Source organism: Actinia tenebrosa, unplaced genomic scaffold (genome assembly GCF_029948245.1).
Source record: "Actinia tenebrosa isolate PJP-AT-01 unplaced genomic scaffold, QUT_ActTen_1.0 PGA_scaffold2__45_contigs__length_23673736, whole genome shotgun sequence".
NCBI classification, from domain to species: domain Eukaryota; kingdom Metazoa; phylum Cnidaria; class Anthozoa; order Actiniaria; family Actiniidae; genus Actinia; species Actinia tenebrosa.
Window position 1 is genome coordinate 18,424,728 of NW_028292579.1, and position 12,938 is coordinate 18,437,665.

The 12,938-nt window shown below is 38.5% G+C and overlaps 2 protein-coding genes across 2 annotated transcripts; both read right to left on the reverse strand.

The window, feature by feature from the left end:
- Positions 1-84: 84 nt before the first annotated feature.
- Positions 85-7,984, reverse strand: LOC116304740 (alpha-N-acetylglucosaminidase). The gene is made up of 7 exons (XM_031714520.2): positions 7,485-7,984; positions 6,515-6,733; positions 5,799-6,063; positions 4,698-4,944; positions 3,478-3,639; positions 2,172-2,568; positions 85-1,492 (listed from the first exon to the last, which is right to left on the reverse strand). Exons 1-7 carry the CDS (start codon positions 7,931-7,933, stop codon positions 940-942), a joined length of 2,292 nt encoding a protein of 763 aa, XP_031570380.1. The 5' UTR covers positions 7,934-7,984; the 3' UTR covers positions 85-939.
- Positions 7,985-9,893: 1,909 nt separating this feature from the next.
- On the reverse strand, positions 9,894-12,789 carry LOC116304742 (lactadherin-like). The gene is made up of 3 exons (XM_031714522.2): positions 12,412-12,789; positions 12,185-12,293; positions 9,894-10,534 (listed from the first exon to the last, which is right to left on the reverse strand). Exons 1-3 carry the CDS (start codon positions 12,742-12,744, stop codon positions 10,233-10,235), a joined length of 744 nt encoding a protein of 247 aa, XP_031570382.1. The 5' UTR covers positions 12,745-12,789; the 3' UTR covers positions 9,894-10,232.
- Positions 12,790-12,938: the final 149 nt, after the last annotated feature.

Consider the following 12,938-nt stretch of genomic DNA (forward strand, 5'->3'; position numbering starts at 1 on the left):
CAACTTGTGAAATTCTCTAATAATTCATAAATCCTTTGGGACAATTTGAATTCATATGCTAATTAGATACGACCACTAGTGCTGTACCAGAACAGCGTATTTAATTTATTCTCAATATTGCGGACGCTTGCTATTATGGACACCAAGTGATGTTCACAATGGTGTCCGCTGTATCGAGAGTTACACGTTTGAATATACCATTGCATTGGAAAAGGCATCTTTCAGTAGTTAATAACTAAAACTACTTACAGGGCCGTAGCCACCGGTTTCAACCGGACCAACTTTTGGGAAGAAAAAAATAAAAAACAAATGTAAGTAATACATACAGTATGAGTGGCCGTGTTGTATCCAATATACAAACTCAAGGAATAGCCGAGAGTTTTTATATCGGATACAACACGGACAGGAATACTGTAGATTGCTTATCAAACGTCTAGGTTAGTTCCTTTGTGTTTCACTAAAATTTTCAAAATTAAAGTGAATCTGCCCAAGAAAATCCAACTTAAAGTTTATGCAAACGAACACGATTCTGTATCAGATTTACAACACTCTTCATGGTCGTGATTTCTGTTGTGTTTTCCTCATGAATTATTCATTAGTTTGATAACAAAGACCGAAAACCCTCGAAAACTGGACCAATCAAATGTGTGGCAAACCAGACCAATCAGAAATTTGTGGCTACAGCCCTGATTTAATTTTACATGCAAGGTGCACCCTTTGGAGTATATAGTGCAACGTTTCTATTTATATAATAAAAAATATAAGAAATTAAAAATATATATTTTCATAAATAGACTACAAAAAAAGTATTAAAAAAAGGTTATAAAAGCTGTCAAAAAAGAATTAAATTCTAATTATAGGTATTTTTAAAGTTCATTTCTTAAACCGTATTTCAGTTTTGTGCGAATAGCTAGAGGCAGAAATACACCACTAACAAGCTTATTTTTTAACTATGAATTCTGCATATTTGTGGTATATATTCTTGGCTACAGTAACACTGTCTCCCACAGGTGTGTCAGGATAACTTTCACTTCCATATGTCCATAGAGTCTCTTGGACCAGTAACTGTTTACTAAACGCATCATAATCAATTGTCTTGACTTGGGAGACAGCTTCATAGAGTTCTTCAATGAAAAGTATCCATCGAGGCCGATAATATGAACCTACCAAACCATTCCACATCTTATTAGCATAGTCTTCAATCTCCCCAGTAGGACCCCAGAGGGTTACTTGATTACGTGCATTGTATTCGTGAAGTTGAATCTCATCTGGAGTAATGGCCAAATCCTTTGCTGCATTCAGCCAGCGTCCCAACAAGAAATGCTCATTGGTCAAGAGGAGTGTGTCCATTTCTCCAAACAGGTCAATTAGCATGGAGCCATAATGGATGAGCTCTGATGCTTGCTTGTTTTTGTAGGCATTGATTATTCTGTTGTAGATTTGGATTGATATCAGGTGAAGAGCTTCTCTCGTAACATCCACCAAGTCATATCTGAACCAAATAATGTCACTGATTAATTTCACGTATCACTGGTGTACATAATGATGGACATTAAATAACATCTAATGATGATGGTAGTAATTGTGATAGTGATGCTGTCAAAGATTCTGGTGATGATGATAACAATATTGCTGCTGCAGATGATTGCAATGTTGCTGCAGATGATAACAATGTTGCTGCTGCAGATGATGATCTGTTGCAGATGATGCTGACAATACTACTGTTGCAGATAATGGCAATGATGGTGGTAATAGTGATGACGACAATGTTGTGCAGATGATAATGATGGTGAAGATGATAATGACGTTGCTGCAAAAGATGATGGCAATGATGCTCCCCGATGATAATGGTAGTAAAAATGATGATAATGTATATTTAATATGATAATTCTGACAGTTAAAAGAATAGAATAAAATAACACATGAAAGAAGATTGGAACAACGTCTGACTCAGAACAATATGAACCCCAGACAGGAATCGAACCCATGATTCTGATAGTAATGACGATGATGATGGTGATGATGATGATGATGATGATGATTGTGATGATGATGATGATAATGATGGTGGTGATGATGATGATGATGGAAAAGACTGCTTGAATGGTTCATCATTGTGCATAATAGGGCATATCAATGGTCATGATTGTAGATTTTAACATGTATCACACCTGAATGTTTCCACCTTCGAGAACCCATCAGCTACAGATAACAGGTTGTACCATGCAGCATAAACATCCTCAGGATTAAACCAGACATGTGGAGAAACACTTAATGATGGCTTGACTACAATAACAGAACCAGAGTGATCATGAAAGCCATCAGTACAGTTGTAAACACTCCTTGCCAACAGTTTCCATGCTTCAGCAATCTGCCCATTGATGCCTCCATATCTTCTTTCAGCATATGACATCACCCAGTCCTGCAGCTCTGTTGGAGTAAATCCAACACTTCTCCAGCCCATCTCATTCATTAAATCATACACCATGTCATTCTGGAATATTCCTTCTGGAGTTAAGCCTGTGCCAAGCATGGTGTTGTGGGAGGTGTGAAATGCTTTGACCGGGTCTGGTGGGAAAAAAATTTTCTTTCAAAAACAAACTTTCTGTTTGAATGTGTTTAATTGCAAGTAATATTTGACACCTGAATTCTTGGGGGACATGGAAACATTATTATAATAAAGGTTTCTTTACATAACAATCCAATTTTTACAAGGCAGCACCTCCAGCCCCAATTACTGTTATTTTAATGTCCCTGAACTGGGGGCACGACTGTGCAAATTTCCACACAAGAGATCAAAATACTCAACCAAAAGGGCCAAACTGAAACATTTAGTGTTGTTGCGACGTATAATATTTTGCCACGGGCTTCCTGTGGAAGTGCTGTTTGGTAGGTCCCAGGGGAAGTCGAAGTGAGGAGTAGAGAGAGTAGGAGTTGACTGTTATTATAGGAAATGTGTAAGTTATGTTTTGAGTTTGGTAGAAGTTAGACTTACATTTTTATGCCTATAATTTTTCATCCACAGCAAATCGTATATTTGTGTAAACTAGCAAAATGGATAGAAACATGTAATTGACCCTCGAACTTCGTTTGAATAAAACTTTGAAAAATCACACGCATCTCGACATCAACCGATTCCCGAGGTAGAACCTTTGAGAAAGCCTACAGGTGTTGATTAAAACTTCCATCACCCTTGAATAGTGTCACGTTTGCACTTATAAAGTGATAGGACGTTTGCATGATGGCGTCATTTGACTCCCACTACCAAGATGCTTCGTAAATTTTCTTTCTTATTTAAATTTGTATTCCCTCAGGAGAATAGTAAGACAATGGGTGCTAATTAACTGAACATAAGAAAGTGTGCAAGGGAGTCTGGTAGTAGAGGTCAATAACGCCATCGTGCAAACGTCCTATTGAATTGGATTGAATTGTGCAGTATCCATATTTTGTTCAATGTTCAAGGGGCATTTTACTCACTGGTTGAAACACGTTCTATAGCACCATACAGACCATGGTTCCCTCCAAAGTTATGCAACATGCACCAGATGAATGGCTGGCCATACAAAGCAGAAGATCGCTGCCAAATAGGATTCACCTCGGCCATCAGATCTAATATAATCATTTTTCCGGTGGGGACACCTGCGTGAAAAGAAAAATATATAATAGCAATCAGTCCTCATGTGAAAAATGGGGAGAATACCTGTTTTGAATGAAGCACTCTGAAATACAGGGATAAAAATAATGTCCGGTCAGTCGTCGTTGTCCGTCAGTCATCGGTCATGATTCCCTGCTAGCAGAGTCTCTCCTCTTTCTCTCCTTTCTCTCAACCAAAAAAAAAGGAAAATAGGCTCTGCTAGCAGGGAACAGTCATGATAACCAGCCAAATAACTTTTAGCTAGTTAAGTTATTGTTTCTGGCTTAATGTTACTGGTCAAAATGACCTGCAATGCAAATATCTTATGACCAGCCATCATTTTATGTGTAAGCCCCACAATATCATAGGTTGAATTGGAATTTACAAGTTGATTCAGTCATGAGAGAGGAAAAAAGGGAACTTGGAGGAAATCCCTTGCAGCACAGAATAAAACTAAAAACTATTAATCTGCTTGCATTTGATAACAGTTCCTCTTTTATTTCCTCTCTTTTCCTTACAGCAACATATTAATATATATTATAGTCTTGCGCACGCTCTTTGATCATTTGTACACAGTCATATATAACCACTGAACGTCTCTCCAGACATCATACCCTGATGACGGGCGCTTACTGCCCAAAAGCTCGGTTATTAAATTTATAATGATTTTATGATTGTTGAAGCAGTTTCTCTATTATTCAAAAACTCATTTAATAATTCATGAAGGAAACACAATAGAAATCATGACCATGAAGGAGGTTTTATATCTGATATAGATTCATCTTCATTTGCAAAAACTTTAACTTGAATTTTCTCTAAACTCGCAGATCGTGTTTTATCAGGTCTAAAAATACTCGCCTACGCCTCGTGTTTTTAAATCCTGATAAAACACTCCTGCAAGTTTATTAAACAGTACATAATGATACCAACCTACAAAGAAGCACTTAATTTAGCAATATATTAGTTGGCAGATTGGAGAAGGTGTGAAAGGGGAGAACTGATTTTTGTTTTACAGCTACCTGTTGTTCACCCTAGAAAGAAAACCTGTAACTGGATTACATACCAGTCAGTAATGCCTTAATTTCGGGTGCCTTCCAAAACACAGTATCTTGGAATAACCATCCTTGCATGAGCCAGATAGCTTGGGGATCTCCTGCAGTCATTGCTTCATATACAGCCTTGCTTGTGGCACTCAAGTACGAGGGGTCGCTGGATCTTGGTGTCATTTCATTGAAGGTGTCAGTGTTGTAGATGTGGTGGGTGGTTCCATATTCTAAGATTTGCTCCTTAATAAATGCTTCTCCAATTTCCTAATCAATTTAAGTCAAAAACAATAGCCTGAGTCGAAGTTGGATGGAGTGATAAACAGACAGACAGGGGGAATGCAGATATATGGATATCAAACATGTTAGGGGAATAGTGATTGATGGGCAGGCTGACAGATGGTTAGATGGGATTACACGGACAGATGAATGGAGAGAGAGACAGACAGAAGGAATGGAGGGATGAATAGATAGAGGCAGGCAGATATATACACAACAAACATGTTAGGGGGGAGAGTTAACAAATTGACTTCTTATGCGTCTGTCCTCTTATTGATGATAAATTGCGTCATCACATTGTCAAAGTGGTGTGGATCTGCATACTGCTTTAACAATGTGATGGCAAAATTTATTGTCAATAAGAGGACAGACACATAAAAATCTGAAGTCAATTTGCTTTTTACAATAACAAAAACGATAAAAACTTCTCATTTTTACTGATCAAAACAACTAATGGAAAGAGCGCGCGCTCGTTGACGTCAGCTTTATCTGTCTGTCTTTTTATTGATGATAAAAAATAACCAATCAGCGCGCGAGAAATTTATAAGTTATTGTAAAATGTGTGATGGTGGGACAGACAGGATAGAGGGATGGACAGACAGACAGAATAGAACATGGATATATAGACACATAGATAGAGGGATGGACAGACAGACAGAACGGAACATGGATATATAGATACATAGATAGAGGGATGGACAGACAGACAGGCAGAGAGATATGGATAGATGGGTTGATGGAAAAACAGGCAGATAATCAGTAGGAGGTTGGTGGAAAGGGCTAAGCAATGGAAATAAGTTTGTTGAAGTAAGAACAGACAGACAGATCAAATTTCAGTCTACCTTGAACAGAGGATCAGTGGGTTCTAGCAGCATGGTACAGCAATAAGTATTATTGAAATGAGCCCATCGTCCAAGTTTGGATACATTTGCCCTTGGATATAGTGTTGTTATAGCATCTGGGACATGACCTGCAAATGCTGGGAGAACTGGAGTCATACCAAGATTTCTCATGGCTGTGAGAATCTGGTGCTGCAACTCTAGCTGTATTTTGTACCATGTTGACGGTAATGGACCACCCCATCCCTTCATGTTTCCCATTCTAGCCCTGCAAAAAAATGGAAACCATTGTAAATATCCAGTACCCTGCAGTACCCTGGAACATACTCCGGTGCTAATGGGGGTATGTAGAGATACCTGAACAAATACAAACAAATTTCTGAATAACTGTGGTTTTCGATATTCTGCAAACTCATCATCATCATCATGATAATAATAATAATGGGATTTAGCAGTGGCATTTCTACAGAGTGGCTCTTCATCCAATGTAATTCCAATTGGAATTTAGAAGTTGATTTTTGAGGAGGGAGGAAAGCCGGAGAACCCGGAAAACCCTTGAAGCATAGGAGAGACTTAACGAACAACTCTATGAATAATTTCTGGAACTACCCAATAAAAAGATAAACTGATGAACAGAAAATGCTAACTGTTAATTAAATTCAAAGGGATTAGTTTCAAATCACCACTGCATCCTGTTAATTAGCATTACATTTCCTTACCAAGCCAAAAATGCAGGTCCCCCAAAGTGAGAGTCAAGGTCTTCTTGCTTCAGCCCCATCTTTAAGTATACTCTTTGCCAGATAGTTTCTTGTCCATTAAAAGCTAATGGTAGATTGATGCCATTTAGAGCCATCCAGTCTATCTGTCTCTGCCACCTCGTCCAATTCATCCAAACAAATGAGTAACTGGGTGTACAGACATTCTGATAGTAGCGAAATCTGCAAGAAATCAGAAGAAAGTTTTTATTTAAGTTAATATTCAAGCCTGTTATCAATACATCGATGCTCTTCAAATGATCTCAGCATAAAGATTAAAAAAGCAAGCATGGCTTTACTCACTTGTTTTGACTAATCTCTCACTTTCATTTTTTCAAACTCAACATCAAAAAAACAAAATTCCCAACAAACTAACATTGGGAACCAGTGCCACATTCCCAATTTCTTTCTCTCTGGGAATTGGATGGGAATTCGTTGGGAATTCAAGGCGAATAATTGTTTTAGCATATAACAAAACTTTTAGCAAAACTTTTAGCAAAACTTTTAGGCCATACTTCGTTGCCTTTTTAGTATTGATAGGAATGGCATTTACTTTCATTTTTTCAATTTCCTCATCGGAAATTGTAGCAAAATGATTGCCGGCAGATGCCATTTTGTTGCCAACTCAATATTCCAAGATTCAGAGGTGAATATCGTACAATATTCACCTCCAATTAACCAATGACCGTGCGCGTTCTTAGGAAGTACACAAGTTGGTATATGCTAAGGTGCATATATATTATTGCTGGTTTGAAATTATTCCTAAGAGAATACAATAACAAAAGACATGGTGGCCATGTTGGATGATATAACAAAAGAGACTAATGACGAATGTTTTGTTAAATTCATCCAACGGTTGTGAGAACCAAGAGTCATGACAAAATTCTTATTGAAAGAGGGGTAGAACTAAAAACAATTCCCGAGGTTTACAAACCTGTATGGAACACGTACGGTGACCAATGATGACACCGTTGGGAATGGTTTGGGAATGTTCAACTGGTCGCCACTCCACGAAACGTGTGCTTTACAATAATATTTCAAGAAGTGGTTGACAGCGAGAGAACACGTCACTCCAGTGGTACCTGTGATGAACAGCTTCGAGCCATTAGTCTGATATTCAAACATGTCCATGTTGGGATTTCCACTGAGTTTTGGATCAACTGTAATATGGAAAAAAGAAGTGTATTCTGGAAGGAGTCTTGAGATCAGATCTCTGACGGCTTGTTCTTGTACGCTTGTGCTCGCGTGACTCTTAATATGAGCATAATCGTTCAATCGATCTTCAATTGCCCTTGGATATACAAAACTACAGCAATAGTATAGCGTTAGAAGGAGAGAAATCTGTTTGGAAAACATATTTTTTGAGTTCTTCAAGAGGAGCATCAATACAAGAAAGAAAGGTACTGATCATCACATGACACTCCAACAAAGGAAGCCCCTTGCTACGCTCTTATGAAGTTATTAGAATGGAAGCGAATCTCTGATTGGCTGATTTCTTCTAGAACGGAATGTTTTGTTGAGATGACTGTCTACTTTTGGAAAACGATTTAAACTTTTTTTAAAACTTCGATTTTCCGAATTGAAATTTAATGCTGATTCCAAATCTGGAAAGAAAAATTTGGTGTCCCGAGCTTATTTTCGAGATAACCAGCATTTAATGGAAGCCTACGCACGAGCTTTTGGAGCAAAACTTGCTCCACCGGAAGTGATTATATGATTGCACGAATGACGGCTAGTCAATCATTCTACAATAATACATAGATATTTTCGACAGAGGCAAAGAGATGCATTGATTTGTCATATTTTGCAGTTTCGGTGCTCCTAAAAAATCTCATAAAATCCCTACAAAAATCTATTTTTCATGTGTTAGAAATATAAACTTTTTCTAAAATGTTGATATAACCTAGATTTTTAGGAGTTTTTTCGAATGAACTATTAAAAAAATAGAGTCCCGTGCAAAATTTGAGGGTTTTGCCCTGTTGAAGCTCAAAACGTGTATATCTCAAATCGAACCTTAAAGCTGCGGTAATCGAAATTAACAATAGAAATACATCTCTTTATACAGTACAGAGGCTCTAGTTCAAAACAGATTGATTGCATTTCAGCTAGTTTTTAGAAAGAGGTAATGTTGTCATATTGAAATGGTCTTTTCGTTTTGATGTTGGTGAGTCATAGCCTGCCGAGCGGCCCAAATTGGGGGCTAGAGGGGGAGGGGTGGAGGAGGCCTTCCCCCTTGGAATCATATATGCTCGGTTTGGTTTGGGTTTGAGGGAGGGGGGAGTGGGGAAGGCGATCCATTCCCATGTTAATTTTTACGGTCGAGGGAGGACCCTCGTAGCATAGGACAGAACTCAATTCACATGTGGTGATCGCTTGGCTCGAAGAACCAGCGACCCCGCCCGTTGGACTCACAGCGGTGAAATACGACGCGTTAGCCGCGAACGCCACTCATCCCATAAAGTAAAACTCAATTATATACATATAATATGAGCACAGCCACATGCAGAATCAGAGTGGGTACATACAGTCCTTTGACTAAACGTTGTCGTCTGATCGGATCATCCCTACGCGGTGTTCTCTATCAGTCGGTGACAATCGCACAATGGAGAGCAAATTGCACATTTGTCTTCGCGTTTAACGCAAGGAAAACAAGAGCCGTTTCACATCATATTCCATCAAGGATGTCCCAAATATCGACAACGTGCCGGCGCTAAAAGATTATCTGCTTGAGCGCTGTTCAGATGAGTTATCGCCGGCTACAGATAGTAGCTTCGAAATAGGTTACTTTGGGGATAAGAGCCAAAAATTTAGTATTTCCAGTCCAGTACAACTTGCTCAAGACGTGTTCACGGATAACATACGCGGCAGCTAGTAACTGTGAATTAATTATCCCCATAATCCTTTTCGGTCTAGGCGCGTAGGGATGAAGCCGATCAAACGACAATGTTTAGTCAAAGGACTGTGTATATATACGTAGAAGCGGATCAGTAGGTTGCTGGTATAGTGTCAGCAAGTTGTTAGTAGGGTTTCATTGAAGAGTGTTGATAGATTGATACACTAGTAAGTCGTCAGTAGGACACTGCGGCCGCATGTGTGTTTCTGGTGTTTTCTGGGTTGTTTTTTTTTTTTTCGTTGTTGTTTTTTTTGTTGTTGTTGTTGTTGTTGTTGTTGTTTGTTTTTTGTTTTTTTTGTGATGGGCATCATTTCTTAATTAGATTAATATATACACTCGGCCGTGGTCCCTCCCTCATTTAGAAGTCACTCTGTAAAAAATGCAACTATCAAATCCAATAAATTTATTTTATTTCATTTTATTTTTTATATTTTAATAATCTTGCTCAAATTCACATGGTTATTGGTTTCGTCAAATACAGCGCCCAAGCAAATGACAGGAAAACTTTATTTTGAGCAATTCATTAATAGTAGAAAGTCACGAGCTTCTTAGAATGGTCTAAAAGCTCTTAACATACTCGTTGATAATTCCCTGCCTCAGAACCTCATGTATCTATATTTGTATCATTTTTCCCCCTTCTTATTTTGAACTGGAGGCAAAGTTAGATAAATAACTCAATCCGTAAGGCTATACCACTGCTAAAAGTTTTAGGTAGAATCCTGATGTACCTTGCATTGATGGCAGGTTGCAGAGCATTCTTGACTACAGTGTTAGCGTCATTGTTTCCCATCAAGATCTTGCCTGATAATCTTCAAAGGAGGAACTGTTCAAGCCATATTGTAGGCTGTAGGTCTTCGTCCAGTCACCAAATCGGGTTCCTTGAGTTGCAATACATGAAACCATGGTAACCTTGCCCAAATCCACTTGAAGCCACGGGTTGCTATCATGAACTTTGGGACTCCATTGTTTATTTCCATGAAGTCTTGCATGATGTGGTAGGTCATCCAAACTCAAGTGGCTAGAAGCATTGATGTTTGAATCAGGAATGACACCACTTTCCATTCCAAGGGCATTACCGTCGTTGCATGTTTCTGGAAAAAGTTTAACACGCTTTTAGGTCCCAGATATGAAGGTCACGTTGCACGAAGTAATGCTCACTTCAAAAGGACAAGTCCAATGCAAGGTCTACATAATGGTATGTCCGTTGGTACGTCTGTTGCTATGTGGATGGCAAGTCGGATGGCAAGTCTGATGGCAAGTGTGATAGTACTTCTTTTGGTACGTCTGTTGCAATGTGATGGCAAGTCTGATGGCAAGTCTGATGGCAAGTCTGATGGCAAGTCTGATGGCAAGTCTGATAGTACTTCTGTTGGTACGTCTGTTGCTATGTGGATGGCAAGTCTGATGGCAAGTTGATGGCAAGTGTGATAGTACTTCTGTTGGTACGTCTGTTGCTATGTCTGATGGCAAGTCTGATGGTAAGTCTAATGGAAGGTCTGAAGGTACGTCTGATGGTGCGCCGGTCTGTTGGTATGTCTGGTGGCAAGTCTGATGGCACGTGGCACATATTAGACTTGGTGATGGTACTGTGTATCAATTAACAGTCAGGGTTAATCTCATTTATCAAGCGTTAGAAAAAGGCAAAGAAGTCCCGTACGTTATTTTCTAGATATCAGTAAAGCGTTTGACAGAGTCTGGCATAAAGGATCGCGGCCTGCTAAACTAAAATATATAGGTGTTAAGGACTCCTTACGAAGTTGGTCTCGCAGCACTATTTTGTTACGTTTAACAGAAAAAGTAATAGATTCACATTTAGTAACATTCATATTCATCAACCAATTATCACAACACTGACTTACAGTATTTAAATCATTGTTTAGTTTATATTAGGATTTTAAAGGTGCCTCGACTATATCGAACAACGATGTATCGCTTAGCATAAAGGAAACAATTAGACTGAACATTTTCAGAAATATCATTAATAAAGATAAGGAATAACAGAGGCCCGAGTACAGACCCTTGTGGCACCCCATTCTCGCTCAATCCTTAACCAATTAACTGGAATATTGTCCCTCAATAACAACACGTTGTTGTCTATCTGAAGAATAGCATCCTACTCTTTACTTAAATGGTACTCCTCGAAAAGTCGATTCTCATACACATAAATATGCTGATGTAATATGGGTTGGATTTAGTGAGGAGTTAACTGGTGCTATTAAAGAAACCAGAAAAACCAAACTTTTGGACGATCTTTGTTGAGAAGATCTAAAAAACTACAAGGCGTATGCATAAATTAACTTTATTCTACAAAATGGTCAATAATATAACCCCTCCTTATCTTAATAATCTTTTACCTTTAAAAGTAAGCCAGAGATTCGATCTAATGATAATTTCTCATTATTCCCAACTCGTACTAATAGGTTTAATATTGTATAGAACGGTCTGAGCCCAGGTGAATGAATGTTAATCGAAGTATTATGATAATCCGGGTGGATGTAGTCCTGAGAAGGACTGTTAGATATGACTGCGGACGTTTCGACAACCTGAGCGGAAGTCATCTTCAGAGTCAAGTGAAGAATGGAGGTTTGAATAAAATAAACAATTATTTGATATCTGACCTGATTAATTGCCTCAAAACCATTGCAGGTGGTTTTCCAGTTTTAGTTAGTAGATAGTTCTCTAAATTCATCTTTCAAGTATTCTAGAACTCCTGTGTTTTTCAATTCCTTTCTTTTACTCACGTTTTTCGCATAGTTTACCAGTGAATCCTTGAGGGCAGTGGCACAGGAAGTCGTTGCTCACCGTCTCGCACGCACCATTATTTTTGCATCTCGGGATGGCACATTTATCCTTCCAAAATTAAAGATTAAGAAGTGTAAAAATCAAAATGACCAACGACAAAAGAAAAGAAAAGAAAAGAAAGAAAACGTGAAAAAGAAAATAGTTGAAGCAAGGCAACAGTACTTACAACAAAACGAGTATAGTGATGGTACTCTTGTGTAGGAACAAGATACTCCGTTGATTCCCTAGTACCATTTTTTAGCAGCACGCATTCATACAAGCCATTTTTCATGAGCAAGACAGCGATGTTGAACGACAGGCATTCTGGGACTCGCTCACATCGCATACAACACTGAAGAACACTTCTGACAGAGATAGTTTGAAGTGAGTTACCTTCCAGCTTATGAAAGGCAACCTGGGTGAAATATGCTCCATCGAGTTCTTCGCTGCCAATAAGAGAAGAACGGATAAAGAAGTACAGCACAATACTGAACAGAAATATCTGACCCTGTCGAGCCATTCTACTATGGAACTGAAACTAAACTTGAAATCTTGAGCTCTAATTTTTTTTAAAAAAACCTCGAAGAGCAGATCATTGAGTTTGCAATGCCAAGAGGGAATGTGTGTTTTTTTTCATCAAAAAATATAAGTTATCGATATCTTAACACAGGATGTCGTTAACCAGTTAACAGGACGGTAAACATCATTACTCTT

What these genes read in the sequence shown, in the direction of transcription:
- LOC116304740 (XM_031714520.2), bottom strand. Translation starts at nt 7,933, where the DNA reads ATGCTCCTCTTGAAGAACTCAAAAAATATGTTTTCCAAACAGATTTCT. An exon ending in CCACTGATCCTCTGTTCAAG is followed by an intron (nt 4,945 to 5,798) that starts GTAGACTGAAAT and finishes TAAATTGATTAG; the next exon opens with GAAATTGGAGAAGCATTTAT. An exon ending in AATTAAGGCATTACTGACTG is followed by an intron (nt 3,640 to 4,697) that starts GTATGTAATCCA and finishes CTTTTCACGCAG; the next exon opens with GTGTCCCCACCGGAAAAATG.
- LOC116304742 (XM_031714522.2), bottom strand. Translation starts at nt 12,744, where the DNA reads ATGGCTCGACAGGGTCAGATATTTCTGTTCAGTATTGTGCTGTACTTC. An exon ending in ATCACTATACTCGTTTTGTT is followed by an intron (nt 12,294 to 12,411) that starts GTAAGTACTGTT and finishes TAATTTTGGAAG; the next exon opens with GATAAATGTGCCATCCCGAG. An exon ending in TGGTAAACTATGCGAAAAAC is followed by an intron (nt 10,535 to 12,184) that starts GTGAGTAAAAGA and finishes AACTTTTTCCAG; the next exon opens with AAACATGCAACGACGGTAAT.